The following is a 27,025-nucleotide window of genomic DNA, read 5'->3' as shown; positions in this document are numbered from 1 at the left end:
GAACAGGGGTAGTCATTTCAAAGATAAGCCTCTGCAGTTGAGAACACAAATATTTCAACTGAAGAGTCTTCTGGAAAATGTAAAACATCCTGATGTTTAAGGAAAGGCAAAAATAAAAGAAGTGTGAACTAAGTGAAGAGACAGTGTATTTTAGGGGCCTTGCAGTAAACTATTTTAGCCAAGGCCCACTGAAGCAACTACAAGAAGAATAGTGCTGCTCAGAATCATTGAGACAGGGTGAGAACAATTTAATGAAATAATGTTTCTTGAAGGCTATAAAAATGTGTTTCTGGCTCAAAGCACAAAGTTAGCTTTTATGAAGAAAAAAGTAAAGGACAAAGAGAAATCACCACAGGTAGAACCTACATCAGAGCTATTTATTAGCATATCTTTTCTTCTTCGGTTCCAGAACAACTGAAGTATGTACAAAGTCTTACAGCATTCACACCATTTAAAAGCTCCTAGTAGCCGATGTAGACTAAGGTGGTTCTGCCGAGAACCTATGGGCACTGCCTGGTGCCCTCTGCTTCCACTGCCAGCACTTCGGCAGCTGTCTCATAGCTCCTGAAATCACCAGGAGGGCAGGTTACTGGGGGAGAGGCAACAAGAGACAACAAGGTGGGCAGCCACAGTGTCTCTCCAGTTCTCTAGAGCTGTAACAAATCCCCACAGCCTGAGAGAATCTAAGCAAGGTAACAGAACCACACTGCTGAGATGTGACTCTGCTTCCCAACAGACGCACTGTGGAATGGAGGACTGCACTGACGGATGGAAATCTCACTTCCCTTCAGGTCCTCAGTGCAAACCTGCAGAGGCCCAACTGACCCACCCCAAACAGAACAGCTACAAAGAGAGCAAGAGAAACAACACGTGTTAGTAGTTCTTGGCCAAAACCAGAACAACAACAACAAAAAATCCCACAAAATAACTTTTTGAAAAAGCATTCAGTATCAGTTTTAATCAGCTTTGGGGTGGGTCTTCCTGTCAGATTAATACTAGATATTTCTGAATTATCCCAGTTTAACAGCATCAACAGTCTCCCCATCCTCCTCCCAATATTGAACCTCTAGCATTAGCTCATCCTGGGTTTTATCAGATTGTCTTTCCTGGGTCAGTACTACAAAAATACCACCCACATATACACTGAACTGGACACAAGACAGCACTGTTGCCCCATAATGCTCCACTACGTGGCAAGAGAACAGCAACTTGTGAACCACAAGGGCAAGGCCCACCACCTGATTCCGCATAAACAAACTCTAGCCTGGTTCTGTGTTCTGTCAGTCATTCTCTGGTAACCAGTTCCACACATTTTCCCAGTGTTATGATCTCCCATGTAGGCAAAGTGGCTTTTTATTTCAAAAAGATTCTGTGTTCAACTTAAAAGCCAGTTGATAAAATTTTTAATTAAGACACAATAATGCGGGGTATAAAAACACAAGAACCACATAAATATTGAAGAAATTGAAAACTTTTTTTTTTCCCTGTAAACAGTTTTGCTTAAGAGCAAAGCCCTAGTCAGTCAGATTCTGGCTGGAAACTTTTGGCAGATGAGTTTTCAGCAAGACTGCAGAGATGTGAGAAGGAAGCCAGGCCAGTTGCCATGTTGACAGGCATGCAACTTGAGGACATTGCACAACAAGCAACACAAAGAGTGGAGAAGCTCACAACACTTCAAGGAGACCTCACAACCTTCACAACTGAGTATGCACAGACAGACCCACCCTCCCTCCTTTCCACCACGGTGCCTCTTACACATGGGACACCTTCTGTGACTCTCTAGCTTGTTTGATGCTATATAGCCACTTGATGATCCTAGCATTTCTTTCGATGGCAGAAATGCCATATGGCACCCGGTCATTGGCACTGTCATCATTTCTAAGGTCACTGTTACTGTCCTGAGACTGGTCACAGTCTGAGCTGATCATGCTTGCGCTGCGGAAGTTGAGGGATATGATGTCAGAATTAGCCCTTGCAAAGTTCTCCATGCCAAGGTTTTCCAGCTCTTCCGGGTCGAGTCCGCAGTAGTTGAAGAACCTCTCCACATCTGCATCTACTCGGAAATACCTGTCACTCAAGTCTGACTTCGACCGCTGAAGGGAAGGTCTCCGGCTGACCCCACAGGCTGGTTCCACTTGGTCAGCCTCGGGGGACTTCATGGCAGCTACCTTGGGCTTGGGAGGCAGGGGAGGGGCAGAACTGCTGCAGGGGATGGCTTTAAGGGGCTTCACGCTGGTCACTTTGCGGATGTCCGAGGAGCTGTGCGAGACGTGCAGGAAAGACTCTGGGGACTGCTCCAGCAGTCTCCTGCTCACATGGGAGCTGCTCTCCTGCGGGCTGCCTCGCCCAGGCGTAGGGTACACCTTCAGCGACTCAGCAAAGGAGTGTCGGTGCAGGTCAGTGGCATCCCTGTGAGGAGGCCAGTTTCGGGAGCTGTGCTTGTGGCCAGAGCCAGAGCTGGAGCCCTCGGAGCTATTGATGATGTTCTTGAGGATCTCGAGTTTGAGGGTCTCGCGTTGCACACCGCTCTCGGTCTTGGCATGGTTGCCAAACACCTTGAGAGTGGGGCTGCCCAGTGCGCGCTTGGCTCCTGGGCACACCGGGGGCTTGGCCAGCACAGCCGGCTTCACGGGTTCCTGCTTGGCGTTGATCACCTCCTGGCTCTTGACGTACTTGGCCTTGTCAGCCTCCAGCCGCTCCACTGCACTGAGTCTCTTGGGGTTGGGCTCGGCCTGCCTGCGGAAGTAGTCCGGTCCTTTGTTCAGGATGCGTAGGGGCACCGCCGACGTGAAGGTGCCCGCGGGGCTGACTGGCTTCACCATGCTACCTGTCTGTAGCGTCTCCGTGGGCATGGTGGGCGGTCTTTCCCCGGCAGCCGTGGTGGATGCTCTTCTGGGCGCCTCTGGCCGGCCTGAACAGACACATGTACATGAAGCACAAAGGGTAGATGAAGGATCCTGGAAGCTGTGTCAGCCGCAGCTGCTCCTCATCTCACAGCTCATTAACCGCCGCCGTGGCTTCAGCGCACTTTTCTCCCCTTCCAGGCAGCCCCTGCACAAAAAGGCCACAAGCCACAAGTTCCTTTTAATCGGCTTGGCTGCCTCCTTTCTTCTCCCTGAAGGCTGTGGGACTCTCCTTCAGGTCTTTGTGCTCAACTGCAGCAGAGCTGAAACACAAAACAACCAACCGCGGGTTAGGAGGGGCGGGTGACATCACGGCTCTAGCAACAGAGGAACCCCGCAGTGATCCCACCTCCGTGGCACCCCCACCCGTCGAGAGCCCCCCAAGGTCAGTGAAGCTAGCCCTGGCAATTTCCGGTTAACCGCGCAAGGAGGGCAACCTGGACCTCTCCTGGAGCCTGTGCCGCCTCCCGCAGCAGCCAAATGTGGGCATTTGCCAGAAAGAAAGGGGCTGAGGCTTCCCACGGAACTCTTCCAGCTGCCTCCCCATTGGTGAGAACCGCCTCCTGAACACGTCTGGCTGGCATCACTTAGAGTGAGACCCAGGAAATACTCGTGAATGGGGAACGGAGGGTTCAGCCAAGCCCTGTTCCGTTCTGTAGCTCGTTAAATGCTAGGGGCTTCCTAAGACCTCCATCTGCTTTAGCGGCAACGTGGGCGATTTGCGTTGCTGCGTCCCTTTTGCAGTGAAGTAAAACTTGTGACTGCTTATGACCAATCTGTCAGTAAAACTCGAAACTATCATTTCTTTAGCGATTCAAAAACTGGAAAGGTGGTGAGAAATGGTAATGGCAAGAAACAAACAAACAAAACGCTGGTAAAAAATACAACCTGTTTCAGTCTGCTTACTTTCAGCAAGCAGTATGTTTAAAGCACTGTCCTGGAAACTAATAATGCATGTGAAGTTTATTTCATTAAAATTTACTTATTTTTTGAGTTAAAAATAACTATTATGGAAATACTTGGAGGGGAACCATTGGAGTGGATAGGTTAATTATGAAATGTTCCATAATTTCTCATACTTGACAAGTGTGAAACATCTTGTTTCCTCTTGCTAGCAGGAGAGCCTACTTACCAACCACCAGCATTCCAAAACAGCCAGAGAATGACCTCATCAGCATTCCCATTATAATCAGGAATATTAAGAGTGCAGTACATCTAACTAACATGTTGAGTTACAGATGTGCACAATCTACACAGTGATGTCACTGAGGTTTTTTCTCTCATGTCAGAAACTGATGATAGGAAGGAAATAACTGGTATTTCTCTTGATAATCTTCTCAAACACTTCATCTCTAAATAAAATCCATCCTATTTTATTGGAGCCAATTTTGGTAATCTGCAAAGGGATTTGTTCTAATAAAATGTGTTTCTATGCAATATTTGAGAAACCCCAAGGCAATGACTACATAATGATTTTCTTTAATTGTGCAGTTCTATTTTGATGCCTCAATTTGGTTAAAAAACAAAACAATATACAGTAGCTAACCTCCTCCCATGAAAATTAAATGAGATTCTTTGAATGCAGTTTGAATGCAATTGCCTGCAGGAGCCCAGATTCCTTGAGTCTCTCTGTTGACTAACCTACTATTTAGGGTCTATCTCACTGGGCAGGGCATGGGCTGTTTTGGAAAAAAGCCAGCACTTGACTCCTCCACTGAGTGGACTGCATAACCATCAGCAAGACTGGGTGGGAAGGCAACCTTGATCAATGTAGGACATGGGAGAGAAGGGTGGCCCCAGACAGCCTGAGTAGGCTGTCACTGTGGGTCTTCTCTGTGACTGTCTTCTCTCTTAACTTTTACTGCTTAGTCAAAGAAGCCAGACCTCTCCCCCAAGAGCCAGCAATAGAACTCATAACCCTGAAGGAGTCACTAAATCTCAAAAATCTGACTCCTCTAAGAGATCTTTCTGAGCAAGAGTGGGCCATAATCAAATTCCCTGTCTACCTTGCTTGACTATAGGTTTAAGACCTCATTTCAGAAAGGGGTGCTCACAGCCAGGAGGAAGGAGTCTAACTTAAGAAAGGCATGCTGGACTTCTGTCTGTTACCATGAGGACCCACTTCTTCAGTTCAATCCTAAGCATAAAAACACACAGTTCACCTTGGCTCGGACTTTTCAATCCAAAGGCTCTAGTATAATGTAAACTTATGATCAAATATTTTCCTCAGGCCTTCCTTCTGTCACCCATGACAGGGTGTGATGAACAAGAAAGGAGTCTTCCCTTTAGTGCCATCACCACTGATTCCCTTTAAAACTTTCAAGATGCCTCTATGTAGGGGAAAATGCCAGAACATTAGGCAAGAGTGAAGAGTGGGCCTGAGATCTATGCCTAAGGATCAAAGTAACCCTTCTAAGGCACCCAAAGACGGATCAGAGGGCAGCAGCTGAGTGCCCTTTCATGGGCATGAGTTAGTTGGATACATTGCTATAATCCATTCCTACTCTAAAACCATGTGGCTTAAGGAACAAAGGCAGGGACTCATTTTCAATTTCAAAATAGTATAGTAGAATACTGGTGACTGCCTTAAGTTTTCTATGCCTCCTGCCTTTACTCTTCTTAGGGAAATTTTTCTCTGAGTAAGCGATGAGGTGATCAGGTGACACCCACTGGCGTTGACATTCCTGCTAACCTATGTATGCTTTTCTTTGCTTCCATCTCTTCCAGTTTCACTTTATTATAATCAAAGGTACAAAATGTTATCATGATGGCCCGGCTTTCCTGTGTGCCAGACTACCTGGGAAAGCAGGCATTAGTCTCCTCTGAAACTCCAAATAAACATCATTGCTCTGAATTCACAAAAACTGGGAAATACCAATGAATCTTCTAGGAGCCTGCGTAGAAAAAACAGCAACAATAACAACAACGAAAAAAACTTCTCTTCTTTTCCTATTACTTTCTTCTCTCCTGAGACTGGCACCCTTGGGAAGGCTCCTCAGCCTTCCTAGAAACTGCTAGACATTTACAAAGCCAGCATGAAAGGATTATGTTAAAAAGTGATAACTGGAAACCACTTCATATTTCTGCTGTGGGATGGTCTGTATGTCAAGTGTGTTGCTAATTGGTCAATAAATAAATCACTGATTGGCCTGTGGCCAGGCAGGAAGTATAGGCGGGACAAGGAGGAGAATAAAGCTGGGAAGTGGAAGGCTGAGTGAGAAAGACACTGCTAGTCGCCACGATGAGAAACAGCATGTGAAGATGCCAGTAAGCCACAAGCTACTTGGCAAGTTATAGATTTATAGAAATGGATTAATTTAAGCTATAAGAACAGTTAGCAAGAAGCCTGCCATGGCCATACAGTTTGAAAGCAATATAAGTCTCTGTGTTTACTTGGTCGGGTCTGAGAGGCTGTGGGACTGGCAGGTGAGAGAGATTTGCCCTGACTGTGGGCCAGGCAGGAAAACTCTAGCTACAAATGGCGTCCAACGTGGTGGCAAGAGTTTCCACCTAAAACTGAGAAAAGATTCTAAAATGGAGCTAAACACAGCTTCCCAATTGTCTCTCTCAAATGAGCGGCAGCTGCTGGTTTGAGCTACTGGTGGGTTCCTAGTGTGCGTGCTCAACCTGCAGTATGGCGGGAATGAGGCCTCTGCAAGTGGCACATTAAGCTGCGTGGTGGATTTAGCCTTTGCAGGTACAAAACAAAAAAAGAGGTTTCTGGACTACATGCTGCTTGGATAAAAGCATAGACCCACAATAGCTCCCAGAGCTGGTGGCAAACGTAGCCACGTTGGGAAGCTGAGGTGGGCGGAGCCAGCAGCCACAGCTGCTGCAGTTTAAAGCAATAGATTCACAATAAGACAGATTCAAATGTAATAGTTTAAAATGTGTGTAAAATATACGTAGGCTTGAAAGAGACAAAAAAAGTGATATATACAGTTATAGAAACAAATACATAGTTTTAAAAAATAAAGTCTTTAAAGAGACAAAAATTAATATAAAAAATAAGCCACGTGAAGATGAATATTACACAGAGAATCTGGATTGTGTTGTCTTTGGGATTTTTAATTTCAGAGAAACATTTGATCGTAAAAGATGTTGAGTTAAACCAATATGTATATTTTAAAGATACCTTGACTTCAAAATTTGGATATAAGGATATGTTGCTTTGGAAAAGAGTCTTTTGTTTCTACAGAAAGCCAAAGGCTATGGTTTTGTTCCAGATTAAGATACATCAGGTTTGACCAGCCAAGACCCCCTGAAAGGTCTCCGATGACACCGTGGCCCAGATGATTCAACATCCAGAATGGTTTGAAGGCAACTGGCTCAGACAATACAGCCTCATGGACTACTCCATAATCCTAAAGTTTTCTTTGTGTCCCCATAAGATACAGCGCCCCCCTCCAGCAGGAAGTAGTAAGAGAAGCTACACCCAAATTCCCAAATTATATGTAATTTTACTTTGTTAAAGTTAAAACCTTCCTTTTTAAAAAAGAAAAGGGGAAGTGCTGTGGGATGGTCTGTATGTCAAGTATGTTGCTAATTGGTCAATAAATAAATCACTGATTGGCCGGTGGCCAGGCAGGAATTATAGGCGGGACAAGGAGGAGAATAAAGCTGGGAAGTGGAAGGTTGAGTGAGAGAGACACTGCCAGCCGCCACGATGAGAAACAGCATGTGAAGATGCCGGTAAGCCACGAACTACTTGGCAAGGTATAGATTTATAGAAATGGATTAATTTAAGCTATAAGAACAGTTAGCAAGAAGCCTTTGAAAGCAATATAAGTCTCTGTGTTTACTTGGTCGGGTCTGAGAGGCTGTGGGACTGGCAGGTGAGAGAGATTTGCCCTGACTGTGGCCAGGCAGGAAAACTCTAGCTACATATTTCATTTTCTTTCCATTTCCATCTCTTCCCTTTCTTCTTGGCCATTTCCATCTTTCTGTAAGAATTTTTAAATAGTAATGAGAGAAAACCAAATCAATCAAAAGGTCTTGTGAGAAGACTCCAGGCAAGAGAAAAGCTACAGAAATGTTGGTACTCTACGATAGCAATAGGCATACTTGATATCTGCTAACCAACAGCTGGAAGTAATGTGCTGGTGTACGTTGTTCCCACTAAATCCTTAGCATCTACTCCACTACCTTACATGGGAGCTGCTGTCAGAGACACAGCTGTACAGGCCTGGAGAGATACTCTGAGCTTTGAAGTGTAGACCAGCCAACTGGAGATGACACAGCAGGTACCCTGGATCCGCATCTCAGTGTCATGGACAGAGTAACCATAGAGTCCTTCAGGGAACACAGTGATGCACAAGACCCTGACATCTGGCACATGGTCTCTAGTGTGACTAGGGATTAATCACAGCAGTGAGGCCAACTGCTGGGCTGAGAGCAGGGGACTTTGTTTTTTCAGGGAAAGGAAAATTTGATCTCAGTCTCATAATGTTCCATAAATAAAAGTAACTATATAGTCTTGCTTTGTTTCCCTCCTGTGGTGGTGGGGACTGAATCCCAGGCATGTGCATGCAGAAGCACACCCTTTATCTTAACTGGCTGCACCTCCCAAGGTTGTATACTCTCAGCCTTCTGGCATACTGCTGAGGGTGCAGAACACAAACCTGACAAAGGGAAACACTTCCACTTAACATCATGTTGTCTGCATTGTACCTCAGGGAATAAGCTTTGGGCCACCTGGAGGGGGAAAAGTCCAGGACAGAGAAACATGGTCGAGCTACACAGCAAAAAAGTGAGCTCCAAAGCTATTGTGGGTGGAGTGGGTCATGATGTATCATGGAGTTCTGGTTAGGGTGGGAGGCCTCTTGTTGCCACTGTGTTGGAGGACACTGATGATGAGAAGGAATGAGATTTCTGGTTGCTGGCTCCGTACTAGTCTCAACAATAATGCATGAGAATGCCAAGTCTGATTCAAGAGATGCTATTGCCTTGGAGTAGCAAGGAGGAAGCAGAAGAGACCCACATTGGGTTTCATATATATATTACAGAACGCAAATTCCTCCATCACAGGAAATAGGCAAGCTACCTCAGGTTTTAAAGCGAGTGTTTTGAATCCTTCTAAGTTCCCCCTTGGCAGCAACTCACAGAAGATACCTTCTAGGCACATGGTTCATCTGAAGACATACTAAAGTCAACATTCCTGTAAACCAGGCAAGGCATGCCTCTGTTCCCAGGATACTGAGGTGAGAGTGCCTGGTCTGAACAAGGAGCCCCAGTTCAGGACTGGCCAGGAACATGGCTCTCTGTTGCTTAGGAACAAATCCAGAATTCTGGATACGATTCTGTCTCGTGAAGCACTGTAAGCCAAGCCTGCTCAGCTCAGTGGTTTCTTCTCCTTTATTTGGTACATCTAGTAAATAAAAGAGAAATACCCTCTAAATTGTAAGTAGGAAGAAAGCCACCGGAGTTAGAGCACAGCCTGTGGGAACTGAACACACCCACAGAGGTTTCCAAGTGTGAAAGTGGGTCATTCCTCCTGGGTGCTACGGCAGGGGGTGGGGGCAGTGCTTTGAAGAGCATGCCTGGCTACTGCACTCAAAATTTGCCTGACAGCCCAGTCTTGATTTGTCTATGTATAGAAGCAAACGTGCTACGCTAGTGAGCTGGAAATGTGCTGTTCATTCAAGGAAGTATGTGGCAAAAGCAGCTGCTGGGCCTCTGAATTGAAGATTGTAGATCTGATACTGTCAGGCTCTTCCGGGTCTGATCCCCACACTGTCCAGTGCATGTGTGACTGCATCTGGTATTTCTGCCTTTATTTTGCATGGTGGTTCTGGCAAAGTTTCTTTTCCCCCAACTTCTTTCTTTAAATTTTGACTTTAAGCTTAAAATTCCAACATGACTAGGGGGGCACTCCCTATATCTATATCCTGGAATGTCCTCATTTAAAAACACAGTCATATCAATTTTGTGTGACAGTGTGACCTTCTGAATTCTTTTCCAATGTAAGGAATGCACTCAATGTGTGAGTACTCACTGAAGTATGCACTGGGTTCAACCAAATGATTCCTGTTGACTGAGCAGTTATGTGTAAGATGTCACGCAGAAAAGCACAATGTAGGAAGATTCAGACCCATCTAATGAAGATTAATTAAATAATGTGGTGGAAATGTCATCAGGGCAATAACAAACTGAGCTCACAGCACATTCAAGAAGCCTGAACAACACTGATGGCCTATGAGAGTGACGGGGGACAGAGGTAAAGGACTGCTGGTAGGGGAGATGGAGAGACATTAGGCTTTATAGATAGTAATGAGAAGGCACTGAAGAGACATGAAGCCATCATAACACGGTCATGTTTGTTTGTTTGTTTTTTTAATGCCCTGGCCAGTATGGGGGCAGGTTGAGAACTTATCAAATACAACTGCAGAAGACACAGAGCTGTCGGGGAGGGAGCATGGCTGAGGGGCTCTGAGAGTTTCCAATGTGGCACTGGCTTGAATGTTTAGTAATGGCTGAGTGGCCTTCATTTTTCTGTGTTTCAGCCTTCACATCCTGAAAATGGGGATAATAAACCAGCTGGCTCTCCATATCTGTTGATTCTATATCCAGAGATTCAGCCATTTGTAGATGGAAAACATCCACCTTAACTTTCACTAAGTTCCCCAAACTACACCTGGAATGTTTTCCATGCTGAGCACTCTGCTGAAGCAGTGGTGCTGAGGTAAAGCAGTCTGTGTCTCCTGTCCCATGCAGTTGATTCTACTAAGGCTGTGAACAAAATGTTCAGACCTGCTTTTCTGTTACCACCCCCCCAAAGGATACAATGTAAAAATTTACACATAATTTGTCTGTATTACTTTTCTGTTACTGTGACAAAACACTTGACAGAAAGAAATGAAGGGAGAAAAGGGTTTTTGGTTTTGCCTCACAGACCCTGAGGGTTTCAGCCCATCATTGAGGGGTAAGCAACGTAGAACAGTCCAATTTGTGATGATACAAGCACATGACAGAGGTTGTTCACATGGCAACAGACCACAAAGCGGAAAAGATGCTAGACCAGGGAATGGGAACAATCTTCAAAGGCCTGTCCGTAGTGATCTATTTCTGCTGGTCAGGCCTCACCTCTTAAAGGTCCTAGAGCTTCCCCAAATAGCATCATTAGTTGAGGAACACACATTTACAACCCGATCCTGTGTGGGACATGTGAGATTCCAAATGTACAGAGTTAGTATGTATAATCTAGGAATGATTTAAGTATGCCAACCTGTGGCTAGCAGGCTGCATGTACCCTAGAGTAGCTATTTATACAGCCCAATACAATTTACTTAAAACATATTTGTTTGTGATATTTGTGTAACTTGTAGACAATAACGTTGTGCCACAAAGTCAAGCTAGGCATGCCTGCCAGGACGATCAGTGTAAAATCTATGCAAGTAATTCTTCTATCTTACAGAAGGGACTTGAGCATCCATAGATTTTGGTATGTGAGGGGCATCCCAAAGCAGTTTCCTTATGGAAACCTAGAGAGGGGAGGAAATGGAGCGAGGGAGGGGGAATGGATGGACAGATGGATGGATGGACGGATGGATAAGACAGATGGATGGCTAGATGACTAGATATCTGGGTTTTTGATAGGCTCGTGAGTACAGAGACGCTTTCTGTTACAGTGAGATCTAGGATGAGAAGATGGTAGAGTTCAAAGGTGTTTATGATGTACACTAGAAGGAACCTCAAGGCAGATGGAACAGGCTGTGGGATTCCAGGCTGATTTCTAAGAAACACACACTGGATTTTAACCCTCTCTACCCTCTTTCTCTGTCCACCAGGCTTGTCAGACACCATCCTGGAAGCCTCTTATGTTTGTTCACACATTTGATCTCCTCCCCGAACAGGTTTATGACCAATTTGTCCCTGTACACATGTCACAGTTAACAGTATTGTGGTTATCACAATTACAATGAAAGCGTACTAAGAAATCAAGCCTCCTATGTGGGGGTTTAAGGACACAGTGCCATCCCTTGTGAAAAGCATTTATTCATTTCAATAAATAAAATTAGCCACGTTCTCACATCTTCCTTTTTCTTTCCCTTCCTAGTACAAATGTACTTTTATCCTGTGGCAGTAACTTTTAAGGAATGCAAATTTAAGATGGGTGTGGTGACACATGCTTGTAATTCCAGCACTTGGGAGGTGGAGGAAGGAGGACCAAGGAAGATCAACCTTCTTTAGGCCTAGCTCCACAGCAAGATCAAGGCTGCCCTGGGATGCCTGAATACCTGGGGCCCTTGGAGTGGGGGGAAGTGGAGGGAGGTGGGGGGTGTAGAAAAAAGGATGCAAATATGAAGGCGAAGAACAAAAAAAGGAAAAGCTAACAGGAATGAAAGGTATGTATGTATTAAAAAGGACTGAATTTGCTTACTATAAACTAGGCAGAAGGGAAACTTTCCCAACCAGGTGGAAAAATCAAGTCAAAACTGGAACCTCTTCAGGACCTGCGTTTGTTCCATTAGTGAATGATGTGTTTCCTCCGTTCTTACTACAGTGAAGTCCCTCATCATCTATAGTTCCAACAGCTCTCTCTGGGCGTTACCATCAGCAATCTGCTTCAAGCTATTGTATTTACATACAATCAAATCACCTTCTTTCAACACCACTGTCACTTTATTACTCTCTGAAATCCCAAGTGCTTCCTAGTAACACTGGTGCCTCAGATGACAGCCATTTTTAGCTTATTATTACTATCATTATTAGTATTAATATTGATGGTAGTCAGTCTTCCAAACCAAGTGCCTCTGGGGAGATCGCTCGGTCAGTAAACTGGATGCCACATAAGCATAGGACATGAGGTTGTTGATCTGTAAAACTTTGGTAAAAACAAAACCAACAGCCAGGTACTGGTGCTATCTACAACTTCAGCACTGGAGGGGAACAAGAGTCGTTGGAGCTTTTTGGTCAGCTGGCCCAGTCAAACAGATGATCAGCTTCCACAAACGTGCACATACATACTCACACACACATGTGCATACAGCCACATGGACATCTACGTACACACCATACCCCCACAAAAATGCCTGGGCCTTAGATTTCTATTTGTTTGCTTTAGTTATATATTTTGTTTTTCAAAACATGAGCAAACCACCTTCTCACATTTCATTTTTATGCCACCCCCTCACATCGGGCTGTTTTTGAAACATGAATTTTATACAACCAGAAGATGGAAAGCAAATGCTGAGGCTAGTGTGTAGATGTCAGAGAAGCCAATGCTCAGATGTCAATATTTTTATAAATATGGATCAATGAATGGAGTATCTACTCTAATGGTCCATATATGGTAAGCTGAGGGACACAAAGATGTACCATAAAACCTACCCAACGGTTCTGCTCAGTGTGGGGAAATTATTTGGATGTGTAATGTACATATAGGGAGAGTATCCTTAGTCTAAAAATCTGAAATGTCCCAATACCTTAAGGCAAATATTCCCTCACCCCTCAAAACAGCAGAAATCTTATAGGCTTCTGGTACCAAACAGCCTAAACAAGGGATTTCAACTGTACTAACTCAGTGCCATTGCCTGTGTGGTGTTCTGAACTGAGACTGCCCAGAGGGAATTTGCTACCCACAAAGTTCTCCCATGACATCAGGCAGGCAAAGAAAGCAAGATTCCTGGGTTGGGGGCGGAGCTGGAGAGAGTGCCTCAGGAGACCAGTAAGAGAAGTTTGAAGTTCTCTGCCCAGAGCTAGGGTGTGCAGCAGTGGGGCCACACAGGGAGCCTGGCAGGTCCTTTAGGGGCTCAGAAGCCTGGGAATTAGCTTCCAACAAGAATGTGGGAGGTCAAAGTGTAGACTCTAAAACCAACACACAGCAAGAGGAAGCTGCCTTTCCATAAGCACCAGGGGAAAGGTTGCCATGTTCTAGAGGAGAGGTGCAAACTGGCCGTCAGAAGCTTGCAGGGAGACTGCCAGAAGCCCCAGTAAGGAAATGCTGAGCATCTATTAGCTACTGCAGAGACCCAGCTGTCTCCATCCAGGAAACCAGAAGCTCCCAGAGAGAACCCCCTCTGAAATGTGCCATCGCCAGGGATACCAGACCCCCGCAGCAAGAGTCAGAGAAACCATGTTACCTTCCCCTATACACTCTTTTCCTTTTTGTGCCTATCACACACCTGTACAGGGCCTGCTCTGGAGGTTAGACGTGACCCTAACGATGAAGGGAGAGGAACTCATGGGGTAGGGGGAGGGCAGAGTTCTGATCAAATCTCCTTTCCCTCAAAGGTTCTGGAACCATTCAGGGTAGAGCTGGGAAAAGCAGAAGCGAATTACCTGGACATGAGGTGGAGTTTTCTCTGTGACAGTAAAGGTAAGACCAATCGCCTGAAACTAAGCTGAGGACTCCAAATTACTCAAGGAATGCAAAGGCCATATGTCCTGTCTAAGATACTACTGAGTGGGAGAAAGGAGAATTCAGAGGAGCATGGGAAAAAAAACCACATCTTTCATTTTACCTCTGTAGGGATCAAGCCAGAAGACACTAGGCTTTCCTACCTGTTTGACTTGATGTTTGCACCCAGCTTCTGAGAGCTGCTTATGGTTGCAGCCCCTGCTCTGTTCCTCACAGACAGCAGCTTGAGGTCTGGAATCCAGCCGCACTCACTAGTTGGCCTGGCCTGGCTGCTTGTTACTCTGGGAGTGTGGGCAAGTCTCTCAAGCACCAATCCCTGAGTTTCTCAAGGCAACAATGATAAGCATGACTGGCCCAGCTCACAGGCTGCTGCTTGAATTCAGTAGTAACAGTTCAAGTGCTCAGGATGACTGGGCACCCCATCCATTCAGCCAGTGCAAGCTTGTATTAACTGTTGTGAACATGTCTACAACTTGGCATTGATAATCACCTTCATTCTGTTTCAAGCTTTAGGACCACCTAACAATATTTTTTTTCTTCTTTCTTAAAATGATTCCATTGCTCTCACACGATGGAGTTACTACTATTTTGTCAAACTGGATCACATGCAGTTTTTGCCTAATGGGTCACTTGCATGCCCCCATTTTTTATTTGAGGTCCAAAGAAAACATGTGTTTTCAAATTTCAAAGCAAACAGTCATGTGAGCAAAATGGGCCAAAGCAAAGAATAGAGCCATCATTATAAATGAAATCCAGCCCCTTGCAGGTGGGGGGAACAGAGCAGGTTTGATCTCAGCGCTTGGTGGATTTTTATGCTTCTGTCCTTCTCCAAGGTCCTTTAGAGAACCTGTGCACATGCTTCATTTTCATGTGGAAGTGAATCATCATAAAACAGTAATAGGTTTCTCTTTAAACAGACAAACAAATGAAACAGACCCAGAAACAAATAAAAGTCACATTTTAGGTTCAATATTCCTTAGTTTCAGTAAGGGAAAGGTGGTGCTGAGGATACCAACCTCTGCTTAGGAGCTGTGCCTTTTATCTGGGATTACAGAAATGACGCTGTGTGTAGCTGGCGCCAAACGTCCAGTGGGAATATAACGGCAAATATTTAACTAAAAAGTAAGGTTATCCGAATTCCTAATGATCATCCAATAGCACAGCCATCCTAAACCAAATAAACACAAAATGACACCACTGCAGACCAGCTTTGTTCTCTGCCTTCATCTCTAACACTGTGGAGTCCATGTGTGACTCAAGTCCAGGGCCTCTGCCCTCTGTGACAGACCAGTCCCTTAGTTATTGTGGGTCTGAGAGTGTGCTGGCCGCCCTCACTACCTGGGTCAGGAATAGCTGCCAGCAGCAGCAACTTGGCGAATGCTCCCGAAACTGGAGAAGAACGCTGGTGCTAAGGCTTTGTTTTGGCCTTCTGAAGAGGCAGGTGGGGAAAAGTGTTGCTTTGTGGTAGAGAGAGCCCAGACCAAGGTTGAGAGCTGCTTGGATCTGTTTTTGATTTTGTCCAGTTCTCCCTCCAACACTGACCTTACATGTCTACATTTGCATATCATTGCTTTTTCCTTTCACTGTAGAAATTTATATCCCAAGGCTCGTAACATAAAAAAGATTTCTGCAGCAACATAGATAAACAGAATACATCTACAAAAAAGTTCTAATTTCTAATGCCTTTTGCCTTTGGGCAAAAGATAAACATTTGTTCTGAAATAAATATTAAAATCAGTGTTATATGAATACGTGAAACATTTCAACTTGAAGGGCACAAAATAAGGCAGCATTTTCTTTAGTGGGAGAGACCCAGTCCTTCATGAATATATCAGGCACTTTCTGTATAAATGATTTTAAAAACTACTTATTAATAATGACCGCTTCTTCCCAAACACATGTGGCATCCTATAAATGTACTGATGTCTTTCAGGTGCTTTAGAGTTCATCCCTTAATATGGATGCTCCTCATCTCACAATAGATTACATCCGATAAACCCACCAAACACTGAAAGTACCATATGGGGAAACTGCATTTGTCCATGTACTACACTGAGCCTTCTCTCTCAGCGACACAGCTCTGCACCACGCCAGCTGCTTCCCACTATGACCTCGAGACTGATTGTGAGCTGCGGCTTGCTTCTAGTTACCCAGAACCATAGGAAAGGACTGCATGGTACTTTGCTAGTCCTTGGGAGATCAAAACTACGTTCCACGTTTAAAGACTACTGCACGTAAACCTCTTTTGCATCATCATACAGTCAAAAATCAGTAAGTTAAACCACTGGCTAAGAGAGACTGTATCTCTGAAGCAAGTATTCCTAACTTTAAATGTCTGAAGACAACACTATAGAAGTCATCTATGCCCCAGTGGCAGGAACTTGACTTAGATGTTGGAACCCAGACATACGTCTACTAAAGTCCTCATCTTACTATAATAGGTGCTCACTAAAATGCTCACCAAGATGAAATAAATGATAAATATTGGGTAAAATAAATATCAAGTGGATCATTTTATATTTTAAGAGCCCAATGAAGACATAGGATAGAAAACTTGGAAGATAGGAATATTTATCAATCTGGAATGATGTGTGAAACATGTCCTTCTGGTAAAGGATCATAGTATGTTGGCCCACAAGTACACAGAAACCATTCACAACTTAGCAAACATTAGCATTGCATTGTGCTTAAGACAGAGACGAAGTACAGATGGGAAGAAGGCTGTATGGCAGAACCACTTGGTTCATCTAAAACAATACTGACTACTTTGCATTTGTTTGTCAATGAACACTAGATTTATTCTCCATTTCCTAGAGGGTTTTAGCAGAGCAGCTATTGGACCACCAAATTCCCTGCCTTGAGTGTCTTTTGGAAACAAAGAGTTAAAATTTTCTTTTTTCATTTCTAAGGATTCTGCCTCAGTTGTGGGATAAAAATATCTTCAAAACAAGACACATAAGATGTCAGACACTTAGTTTTCAGAGCATATTATTTTCATCTTTTAGTACCTAACATATCTTACATAAACTAATTTTTGTCTTAGAATGGTGCGGAGAGAACATCCACCATGATTTCCACTCACAATACTATTTTGCAGTTCAAGTAGCAAGGTGCACAGAATGACTATCAAGGTCATTTCAGCTTGCCCAGGCCCTTGCGGCTCTGCCTCCGAGAGCCTTGGAATGCAGGCAGCAGGTACCAGATAGGTGGCTGCTACGTCAGTCAGTTTGATGTGTGGACATAAGCATGACCTTGGAGGACTGGGAGAGGCTATGTGTAGGGTATTGGAAGGAGGTCTAAAGCCACAGGCTCTCTCCCTTTATGGCCTCACCTGCTATCTTCGCTATCTTCCTCCCCATTCTGCCCCACCTCATTCTGTTCCTCCCTCCCCATTCTGCTCCTCCTCCCCCTTCTGCCCCACCTCATTCTGTTCCTCCCTCCTCATTCTGCTCCTCCTCCCCATTCTGCCCCACCTCATTCTGTTCCTCCCTCCTCATTCTGCTCCTCCTCCCCCATTCTGCCTCACCTCATTCTGTTCCTCCCTCCCCATTCTGCTCCTCCCTCCCCATTCTGCTCCTCCCCCACTCTGCCCCTCCCTCCTCCACTCTGTTCCTCCCCCACTCTCCTCCTCCTTCCCCCATTCTGCTCCCCTCTCCAATACCTAACCCTCTTTGAACTTGGGCTGATAAGCCACCAAACCTATGGGAATCCTTTCTGTTGCTCTAGCTGCTGTCCCTTGGCCCAAGCAATCTCTTTAGTCCCTACTATGGAGCAATGGTCTCAACTCTTCTCCCAAGCAGTTGCCTGGCTCAAAGCATCCGAGCACAGCACCCAGTGCTGGTGAGAGTAGAGCCTGGAACCCTTCCTTCGTACAGACTATTTTCTGGTGTGTTCAATTTCCTCAAGACAAATGAGTGGAGATCTACATAGTATTTTCTGTGCAGATTGCTTTGATCCCTTATTCCCCCCTACTCTGCTACAGAGAGAAAAAGAAACAACGTGGGTGGAGGGCAGTGCGGGCTCACTTGAGCCTCCAGAGGATCCTGATCACCTAGACTTCGAGAGCCTGAATTAAAAGTAATCTGACAAATATTTAAAATAAAAAACTACAGATCTCTCTCAGAAGAGCTTGCACTAGACCTGAAAACAGAGGCCAATTCACCCAGTTTGATCTGTCTCCTAATTTTAATGCTTCAGATTCCTATGTATTCAAGAAAAAAAACAACTCCCTGAAATGGGGGAGGGGCTGTTGCTTGTTTTGGGATAGTTACCCTCCACCTGCAGTTTGTAGATTGGCTTTTGTGTGTTGAGAGGCAGATTTCTGTTGTGTTTTAACAGAAAAGTGCTATCTTTCTTTGTTCAGGACAAGAGGTCAGAGCTGATGTTCAGTACCTCTCAATCTCTCCAGCTTGAGTCTGTCCCCTACAGCCTCACGCCAGAGAAACCCACTAGCGGCCAAGCAGATCTGCCTCTCAGCTGCTGATGCCATGCCAGGTAGGACACAGGTTGTCCAATCCTGCTCAGCATGCTGGATGAGGAAATAGAGGCACAGAAGTTTGGGTAGCATGCTTGAAAGAGTTGCATGGCTATGCCCTCTGCACACCTCGCACCTCAGGTCTGTCTAGATCAAGCCTGCACCCTGTGCTGCTCTGGGCTACCATGGGAACATTGGTGGTGACAGACCTCAAACAAGGAAGGGGGATAGAATATGGCCAGCAGCCTTTTTACCAGTCCTAGCCTGGCAGGCCAGACAGCGAGGAGGAAGCCCTAGCTAACACTACTGCTCATGCCACAGGTAAGGAGGGAGGGAAACAGGAGATAAGGAGTCATTCACAGAATGTAAAAACAAGCCCAAAGAGTTCAATATGATGTAAAGACAATACAATCTCTTTGTTTGATGAGAGTCTCCAAGGGGCTCTCAATATGTCACAGCATCCTCCTTCATGAAAAATAAACATTCTAGTGTCTTGCTAAGGAAATTAAAATGTCTTCTGAGTAACGGAAACAATAACAGAGCTATGACCCGACAGATAAAATCAGAGTGTTCTAAAAAGCCTCATCTTCCCAGGACTGCTCCATGAGAAGCCAGAGGTCGCACAGACCTCACAAGTTCAGTCCTCGGAGATGTGCTCCCAAGAGGGGCACATTAGTCAAGATATACAAACAGAGGAAACACAGGGAGTGGGATGTTGATTCAGAAGACACTGGCTGACCATCTGTTACATGGCAGGCAGGGGGTAAAATGGTGCTTATATGTAAGGCACAAATCAATATTGTATGTGGCATGATAGGAATGGACGTTGAATAGAAAAAGAGAGCAGAGATTTAGCATAGTAGAAAGTGCTGTCAATGCCCACAGGAGGAGTTGTGATACAGAAACGAGTAACTAATGAGCCTTTAGAAGTCAGTGGAATAGAGAAGGCTTGTTTCTGGGGTTTGGAGATAAAGGGATAGCTAGAGGTGGGTAAGTTGAGCCAGGAGAGGGTATTTATTTCAAGATGGCAGAAGTGAGGGAGGTATTATGTGCTGATGGTAATGATACAGTAGAAAGAAGAGCACACAGGTTGCAGGAGAGACCTGCACATTGAAAGTGGGGAATAAAAAAATCAACTGCAAATTGAACAAGGCTGGACAGTGAGTTACAGGTGTCAGAACACTGAATAGGACATTAGCTAATTGTCTGTGACACAGGGAGACAGTTCTGAATGAATTCTCAGGAAGATCGGTGTAGGTGTACCATTCCTCAGAGCACTGAGGTCGCACAGGAAGGAGTGTGTGCAAAGGCTACAGGCTGAAGGAAAAGCTGTAGGAAGGTTCCTCCATCCAGGTGAGCCAGCAGTGACTTAGTGCGGACTGTGAACTACCACACAGGTGGAGCCTAGCAGGCACTGGAAGCTTTAGTTCTCCATCTGTTCCAAGTCTCCTGCCAAAAGCAAATGGTCTGAATAAAATTTTTAACCTACAGAACAGGGGAGGGGAGTGTTGCTTTTGCAGATTACAGGTTTACCAATAGGGAATCTAAAACCCTAAGCAAAAAGGGCCCAACACTTATAGAGATTCAGCTGTGTGACCCCTGATCACATGCCAGGCACTGTGCCATGTGCTAGAGACACTCATGTGAAAGGGACAAATGTAGCCCCTTGTGCCCATGGCATCCTGGGACATCCTCACACATTTTAGGGAGCAGAACACACAATTAAAAGTTGACAAGGTGAGAGTTCCTGGTTGGATTCTCACAGAAGTGTGGCTTGTGCCCATAAGGAGAAATGGCTGGGATGGTCTTGTGCATGAGGGTATGGAGAGTTTGACTTGGGCTTCATCACTGATTGCTATGTGACCCTAAATAATCATCAGTCTACAACTTAGGCTCAAGTTTGAGGTACACATATTGGCTTCTGTTGCTGTGGGAGGTAAAGAGTTCTTGAGCTCACAGATAAGTACTAGGGGAACCAGGAATGTCAGACACACAGGGTTGCGCCTTCAAAGGGAGGGGTACATACATAAACTGCTTTTTTCTACTCAGATGGCTTGGAGAAGATGTGGTTAACAGCCTGGTGACCTTCGTGCTGTTTGTGTGGCTGAGACCACAGCGGATCAGATCCTCCCCCAGATCCTTATCATGAGCTCATCAATCTATAGAACCTATCTTTATAGAAGGTGTCACATGTAGTCAATCTATAGAACCCATCTTTATGGAAGGTGTCACATGTACTTTATGAAGAGTTTTGATGTAGTCACATTTCAAACTTTAGTGGGAATTGAGTTTATCACCTGGAAATTTCCATCAAATTATGCCTTGCTTAAATATGTCAAAAATAACCTACTTGGGGTCAGACTCCCAAAGCTGAACCGAGTTGTGCTGAACCAAATCACCTTCTTGCCTCCCACAGATCACCTTCTGCTGGCTGTGGTGGCTGCAAAGACCCTCACAGGTTGTTAATGAATGGTGGAAAATGCTATCAGGTAAAGGCTGCTTCCAGATTAAAAGAATACAAACATTTGAACAATTAAAACAATCAAGATCCAGAGTGAATTATTCTGCAATATAGAGGAGGCGTTCTTACTGTCCATCCTGGAAAGTTTAGACGGGATTCCTGTAATGGTTAGGAGGAAAAGAACGTTCCTATCAAGTATGTTCTACAACTCTGAAATTTCTCACTGCCTGAGCTGAATTTACTATTTTCAGAGTAAGAAAAGAAAAACATAAGACAGGATAAATCAAACCAAGTAATAAGCATGAAGTCATACTTATAGTGTAATGTATTAAGAATATGGCAAGAAAATGTGTGAGAGATTATGTCTATGAAGAAACAGACACTAAAGCAAGCGGTACATGGGAAGTGGGCTGGGTGAAAGAGTAATGAAGGTCAATAAAGTCGGAGGCTGACTGGTCCTCCCCAGCTGCCTTAGCAGTCACACTTCTGTGCTGGGTTGATATCTTACACCTTATGTGGACCCAGACCTCAGGCACAGAAGCAGGATGTTTTTAGGTATGTACCTGTGTGATGTTCCTGGTGGTACAGATTCTGAAACTACTTCTTGGGGGTTTATGGCTCACCAAGGAGACCCTCGGGGAAAACTCCTCGGGGATGCTCTGCTGGGGCTTTGAAGCAGGTGGCTGTAGCCTAGAGGTCTGTGAGAGTCTCTAATAACATTAAGAGCTGATGTTCTCATACTTAACAGTGTTAAAATGATGTGTTATATTTACTTCTAATAAGTCAGCTTACAATGGATTATCCACAATGCATCAGAAAACCTCCAGTCAGGACCTAGCGCACTAAGGCAGGAGGCCCCAGGCTCAGAACTGAGATGTACCACATAGGGTACAACATCCTAATCTCCAAGGGAATGCTCTAGCATAGTTTCCCTCCATTAGCTTTGGGGTTTGATCTCTTTTGTGAAATTCTTCTTTCTTTATTGACTACTAGTGGGAAGGTATTGGATTTTTTCTTTTTGTGTAAATCTTTGAAGATAGGTGGTGGATTTTATACATTTATCTGTTTGGCTCACTAAGGCACTGCATTACTCTGAGTGTTATGTCTAAAAAGCAAGGTGGCTGAGTCTTCTTGTATTTACAAGTATATCTGGAGAAATATTTTAGTAAATGAAGCTGGTGCACCTATAGAGTCAATTACTCCACAACCAGCCACTAAATGAAATTTATCCCAGGGAGACAAAGAAAAGTATCAAAAGACATGACTGTGTGTTTCAGAACGTTTCTCAGTAAGCATGTTTCCAGTCTGTGGACGAAGAACTATCAATACCTAGTTTCTCATTTTTCCATGACAGCCTTTTCAAACAGTATGATAGACAGCACAAAGTGACCTACTTCACAGCTAAAAAAAATAATGTGTCATTCTGAAGTCTGTCTTTCCATGAACAGGGAATAAGACAGATACTTCCCTAGTCATTCTTCTTTGATGAATGGGAAGGGCTCATTCGAGCAAAACTCTAAAAAAAAATAAAATGTGTGTATGTGTGTGTGTGTGTGTGTGTGTGTGTGTGAGAGAGAGAGAGAGAGAGAGAGAGAGAGAGAGAGAGAGAGAGAGAGAGAGAGAGAGAGAGAGAGAATTTTCTTCCATGAAAAGCATTTATCAAATTCCCTTATGGTAGGACCATTTGATATCCTTGACTTAGCTCACCAGCCAGACTGTGAATGTGCCAAACAGTGCCTGGTAGCGTAGTAGGGCATGAAGGGATATAAAGATTGCAATGATTTTCAGAGACTAGTTTCTTCTGGGCAAATAACTCATATGAAAGTAAGAATTGCCCAAACATTCTCTAGTGATGTGTGCAAAGTCATGGTACAATGAACCACAGCAGATGTTGGCCTTTATGGACCATGTCTGGGCCCCATTATTCTCCAGTGACTGCAGAAGGTCATAGAACAATGAATCATAGCAGATGTCGGCCTGCACTGACCATGTCTGGCCCCAGTATCCTCTAGCAATGTGTGGAAGGTCATGGTACAATGAACCACAGCAGATGTTGGTCTTCACTGACCATGTCTAGGCCCCAGTATCCTCTAGTGGCCACGGAAGGTCATGGAACAATTAATCACAGCAGATGTTGGCCTTCGCTGACCATATCTGGGTTGCAGTATCCTCTAGTGGCTGCACAAGGTCATGGAACAATGAACCACAGAAGGTAGTGGCCTTCATTGACCATGACTGAATCCTGTTTCTTATCTTCCCTCTGTGACCTTGAACTAAGAAATTCTCTGGGTGTTTGCATTTGCCAGCTGTCACAGGAGAACAGGAGCACTGCCCTCCAAGGTGGCTGGGGAGGTGACAGACAGTCTGGAAGCACTCAGTATGTAACCTGACACACAGAAGTTTTGCTAGGAATTTTTACAGCAGAGAAGTTATTTTTAATGGAAAGAAATTCAAAGTACCTTGTGGGAAAATTACTTCTCGGGTCAACCCAACAGTTGCAAAAAGCAAAACAAAACAAAACAAAAAAACCAAACATGTAAACTGAAGGATTTTTTGTAAGATGAAACACACCAAAATGAAATTCATCATTTATAAATGAATCTTTCTAGAAGTGTGTTTGTGGCAGGGGCACTGCATTAAATTTGTTATCTGTTTAAAGAGAGTGCTCATGTTTGATATGCTGCCTTTCAGTCCCAAATGTGATTTCTTTTTCTCTGTGTTTCCTCCTTTTCAGCATATCTTCCATATTTCATTATACCGGCATTTAGGGAGTTTATTTTTTTAAAGCATTATAAATGCAATTATACTTTTAATGTCCATCTTCCTACAACTGCTGAAACCACTTGTAAACTGTAGGGACTTAAATGAAGTTTTGTAGATTCCTCCAGGTTTTCTATGTACACAATCTTGTCAGACAAGCTAAACAGAGAAGAATAAGCTATTATAAGAAAAGTAGGCTAATGATATGGAACCAGTCTAGATTCCCACCAGCAGATGAATGGATAGAGAAAATGTGGGGTACATACACACTGGAGTTTTAGTTAGCCATACAGAGAAGCTTGGCTTCCATGCTTGCATGGCCAGCACTTTACCGACTGAGACATCTACCCAGCAATACAGATATAATCATATCTACCTACCTACCTGCCTGCCTGCCTATTTCCCTCTACTTAGAAGTAGGAAGGGAGCCAGTGGAGGAGGAGAGTGGCAAGGGCAGGTAATGGAGGGAAACAAAAAGCACATATGTGTGAGATAGCACAATGAAGCTCATTTCTGTGCTGTTTAAAATAACTAAAAATATAATAAGAAGTAGGCTAAATGAATGAGAAGAAAGATGAGTAGCAAGCAAACCTTCCCTTTCTTCATTTGCAAACATGCAAAATATTATCTAAAATTTATACGGAAAAGAGAAGAAGCCGAAAGAGCTGAAACAGTTCTGAAAAGAAGACTGGGGTTGTTTTACTGGTTTCAAAACTTCCTGCATAGACAGAGACACCGGAACGGCACGGGGCAGTGGAAGGACAGATACACAGACCACTGGAATAAACAGCCCCACACCAGTACAGCCAACACGTGTCAGAAGCTCAAAGAGAATTCACTGGAGGAACAAACTGTTTATTCAACAAACAATGCTGGGGCTACTGGATTCCACAGGTCAAAACATGAATGACCCCTCAACACCTCACACTGAAATTCACTCAGAGAAGTTAATTTTGTACAGAATCAATCAGAAAACAGAGAAACAGAAGTTTTTTGAGACTAAAAAGGAAAGGATCCACAATTTAGGTTGAATCAGACATTCTCAAATATGACACAGAAAGTGTGATCCCCATAAGAATGAAGAAAATAAATAAGTTTGCCCAAATTAGGAAGATGGGGCTGTGTTTATTAAATTACTCCAAAGTTCTAAAATGAACCTTTTTTGTTGTTGCTGAGGGAAGTCATTTCCTGTTACTGTGAGTCAGGACTTGGCATGGGGAGAAATGCACTCTTCATCTAGTACTGAAGGTAAAGGGTCTACTACAGAACTGCTTATGCCTCACCGTAAGGTGACATGTATGACAAGACGGGCTTTGGAACAAGGGATCTGAACATCACTGTTCCAAAATACATTACAGTGTAGCACAGAATTCACTGTGCTCTTTCAATGTTTCTAACAAGTATTTTCATGGAGAAGATCCCAGCAGTCTCAAGTTGCAGCCAGTTCTCATTGCAGACTACCTTGCTTGCTCCTTAAGAATGTGTTGATAAGAGGTTAAACAAATCAGGAAAATGAGAATTTGCCCAGAACTGATCTCTGTCTATCAAACCTAGAACAAATCACTCTTCTAATTAAACTTCCCAGTATTTTCTAATCCATGTAGAACAAGAGTCAGGGACAGCATACTTAACATTTCTTAACTTTCTCCACTTGCTTTTTATCCTAATATTTATTATTTATTTATGCAATACTTTGGCTTTTGGAGACAGGGTCTCGCTGTTTAACCTGGACTTGCCTAGAACTAGTTCTGCAGTGAAGACTAGTTTCAAACTCATAATCTTCTTGCCTCTTTCCTAAGTGCTGGGACAATACTCACTAGGTTCTTGTATTTTTATTGTTATCATTTTAATAGAAACAGATGTAAAAATAATGAATATCCTGAAAGTTCACACTCCATTTACATGTGAAAGTCTGTTCTAGTAACAGCGACAGACATTTTTCTTTTGTTAATAATAACAAAAGAATTCTATTATTTCTTATACCCCTCACCCCCAATTCTCTGTGTAGATTTTGGGTACATCTTACTATATTTCACCTCTCTTCACACACATGCCTAGAGTGTGGGATTTAAGGGCTACAAACAAAGATAATGAAAATGTCCACTGAAAAAATACATATACAGTATAGCAGGAATCATAGTCTGTATCTTACTGGCCTACTACATGTTTGCCTTTGAGACTAACGTTATTTCTGGTAAAGAGTGCAGGCTGAGAGTGGAACCTAGAACTCACGGTAACCATAAGCTATCGAGAGTCTCGTGAACTTAGAGAAACGAGGGCCTTGAGAGAGACATGCTGACCAGCACAGCTCACTGCAGGGTGACTAAGTTCCTCAAAGAATAAGGGGGTTCTGCCAACACACACACAGCATATACTTGGGAGAACCAGAGCCCATCCCAACAACTGAATGAACAATAAGACAAACCTGGCCTTCCCCTTTGTTCCCTCCACTAGTTTGACAAAAATAACCAGACTCTCCCCAAAATAAAAGTGGAAATAGATGAAGAGGAAGTGATATAAAGCAGACAGGCAGGTGCAGAAGCAGACAGAGAAGCTTCCTTCACACATCCCAGCCTCCTCTTTTCTAGAATAAGAAACACGTTTCTCTCATAAACAGAACAAAACTCAACTCCATGTCACAAACACTCTTAATTAACTTTTCGCTTTCACTCTGTCTTCTGAAGCGACTCTGAGGGGCGAGATCTGTATTTCAGAACCTACAATCACAACAGCTAAGAGAATAAGTCTGGCACAACTGACAAATCTGTTCTCAATTCCTATTTATAAAGCAGAAGTTGTAATAAGTCCAACGATTCCTGATTACCTTCCATATATAAAGCAGTTAGCAGATCATGCTTGCTTGAGACAGAACTCAGCTCTTTCTGCACAATGGGCTCTGAAGGTTGTACACAGAATACAGTTAAAGAACTTGTCTGCCACTGCTTGAATAACATACATAAAAACTATTTTCTACAATGATCCAAATGTTACTTTTGGTTCAACATGACAGTATGGCTTTTTTGGCTGATCATTTCATTCTCCAATCCCTTAAAAATGAGAATTTAATA

General features: G+C 43.9%; 1 protein-coding gene across 1 annotated transcript in view; it reads right to left on the bottom strand.

Moving 5' to 3' along the window:
- Positions 1-359: 359 nt before the first annotated feature.
- The window catches only part of Fam110b (family with sequence similarity 110 member B), a 132,746-nt gene continuing 106,080 nt past the window's right edge, over positions 360-27,025 (bottom strand). Inside the window, exon 3 of the mRNA XM_059253825.1 lies at positions 360-3,166. Coding sequence (XP_059109808.1) covers positions 1,752-2,852 — 1,101 coding nt within the window. The 5' untranslated portion in view covers positions 2,853-3,166 and the 3' untranslated portion in view covers positions 360-1,751. The remainder of the gene's footprint in view (positions 3,167-27,025) is intronic.

The sequence above is a fragment of the Peromyscus eremicus genome, chromosome 2 (assembly GCF_949786415.1).
Source record: "Peromyscus eremicus chromosome 2, PerEre_H2_v1, whole genome shotgun sequence".
Classification (NCBI taxonomy): Eukaryota; Metazoa; Chordata; class Mammalia; order Rodentia; family Cricetidae; genus Peromyscus; species Peromyscus eremicus.
The sequence above is the reverse complement of the archived record's forward strand: the minus strand, read 5'-3'. Positions and strand labels throughout refer to the sequence as shown.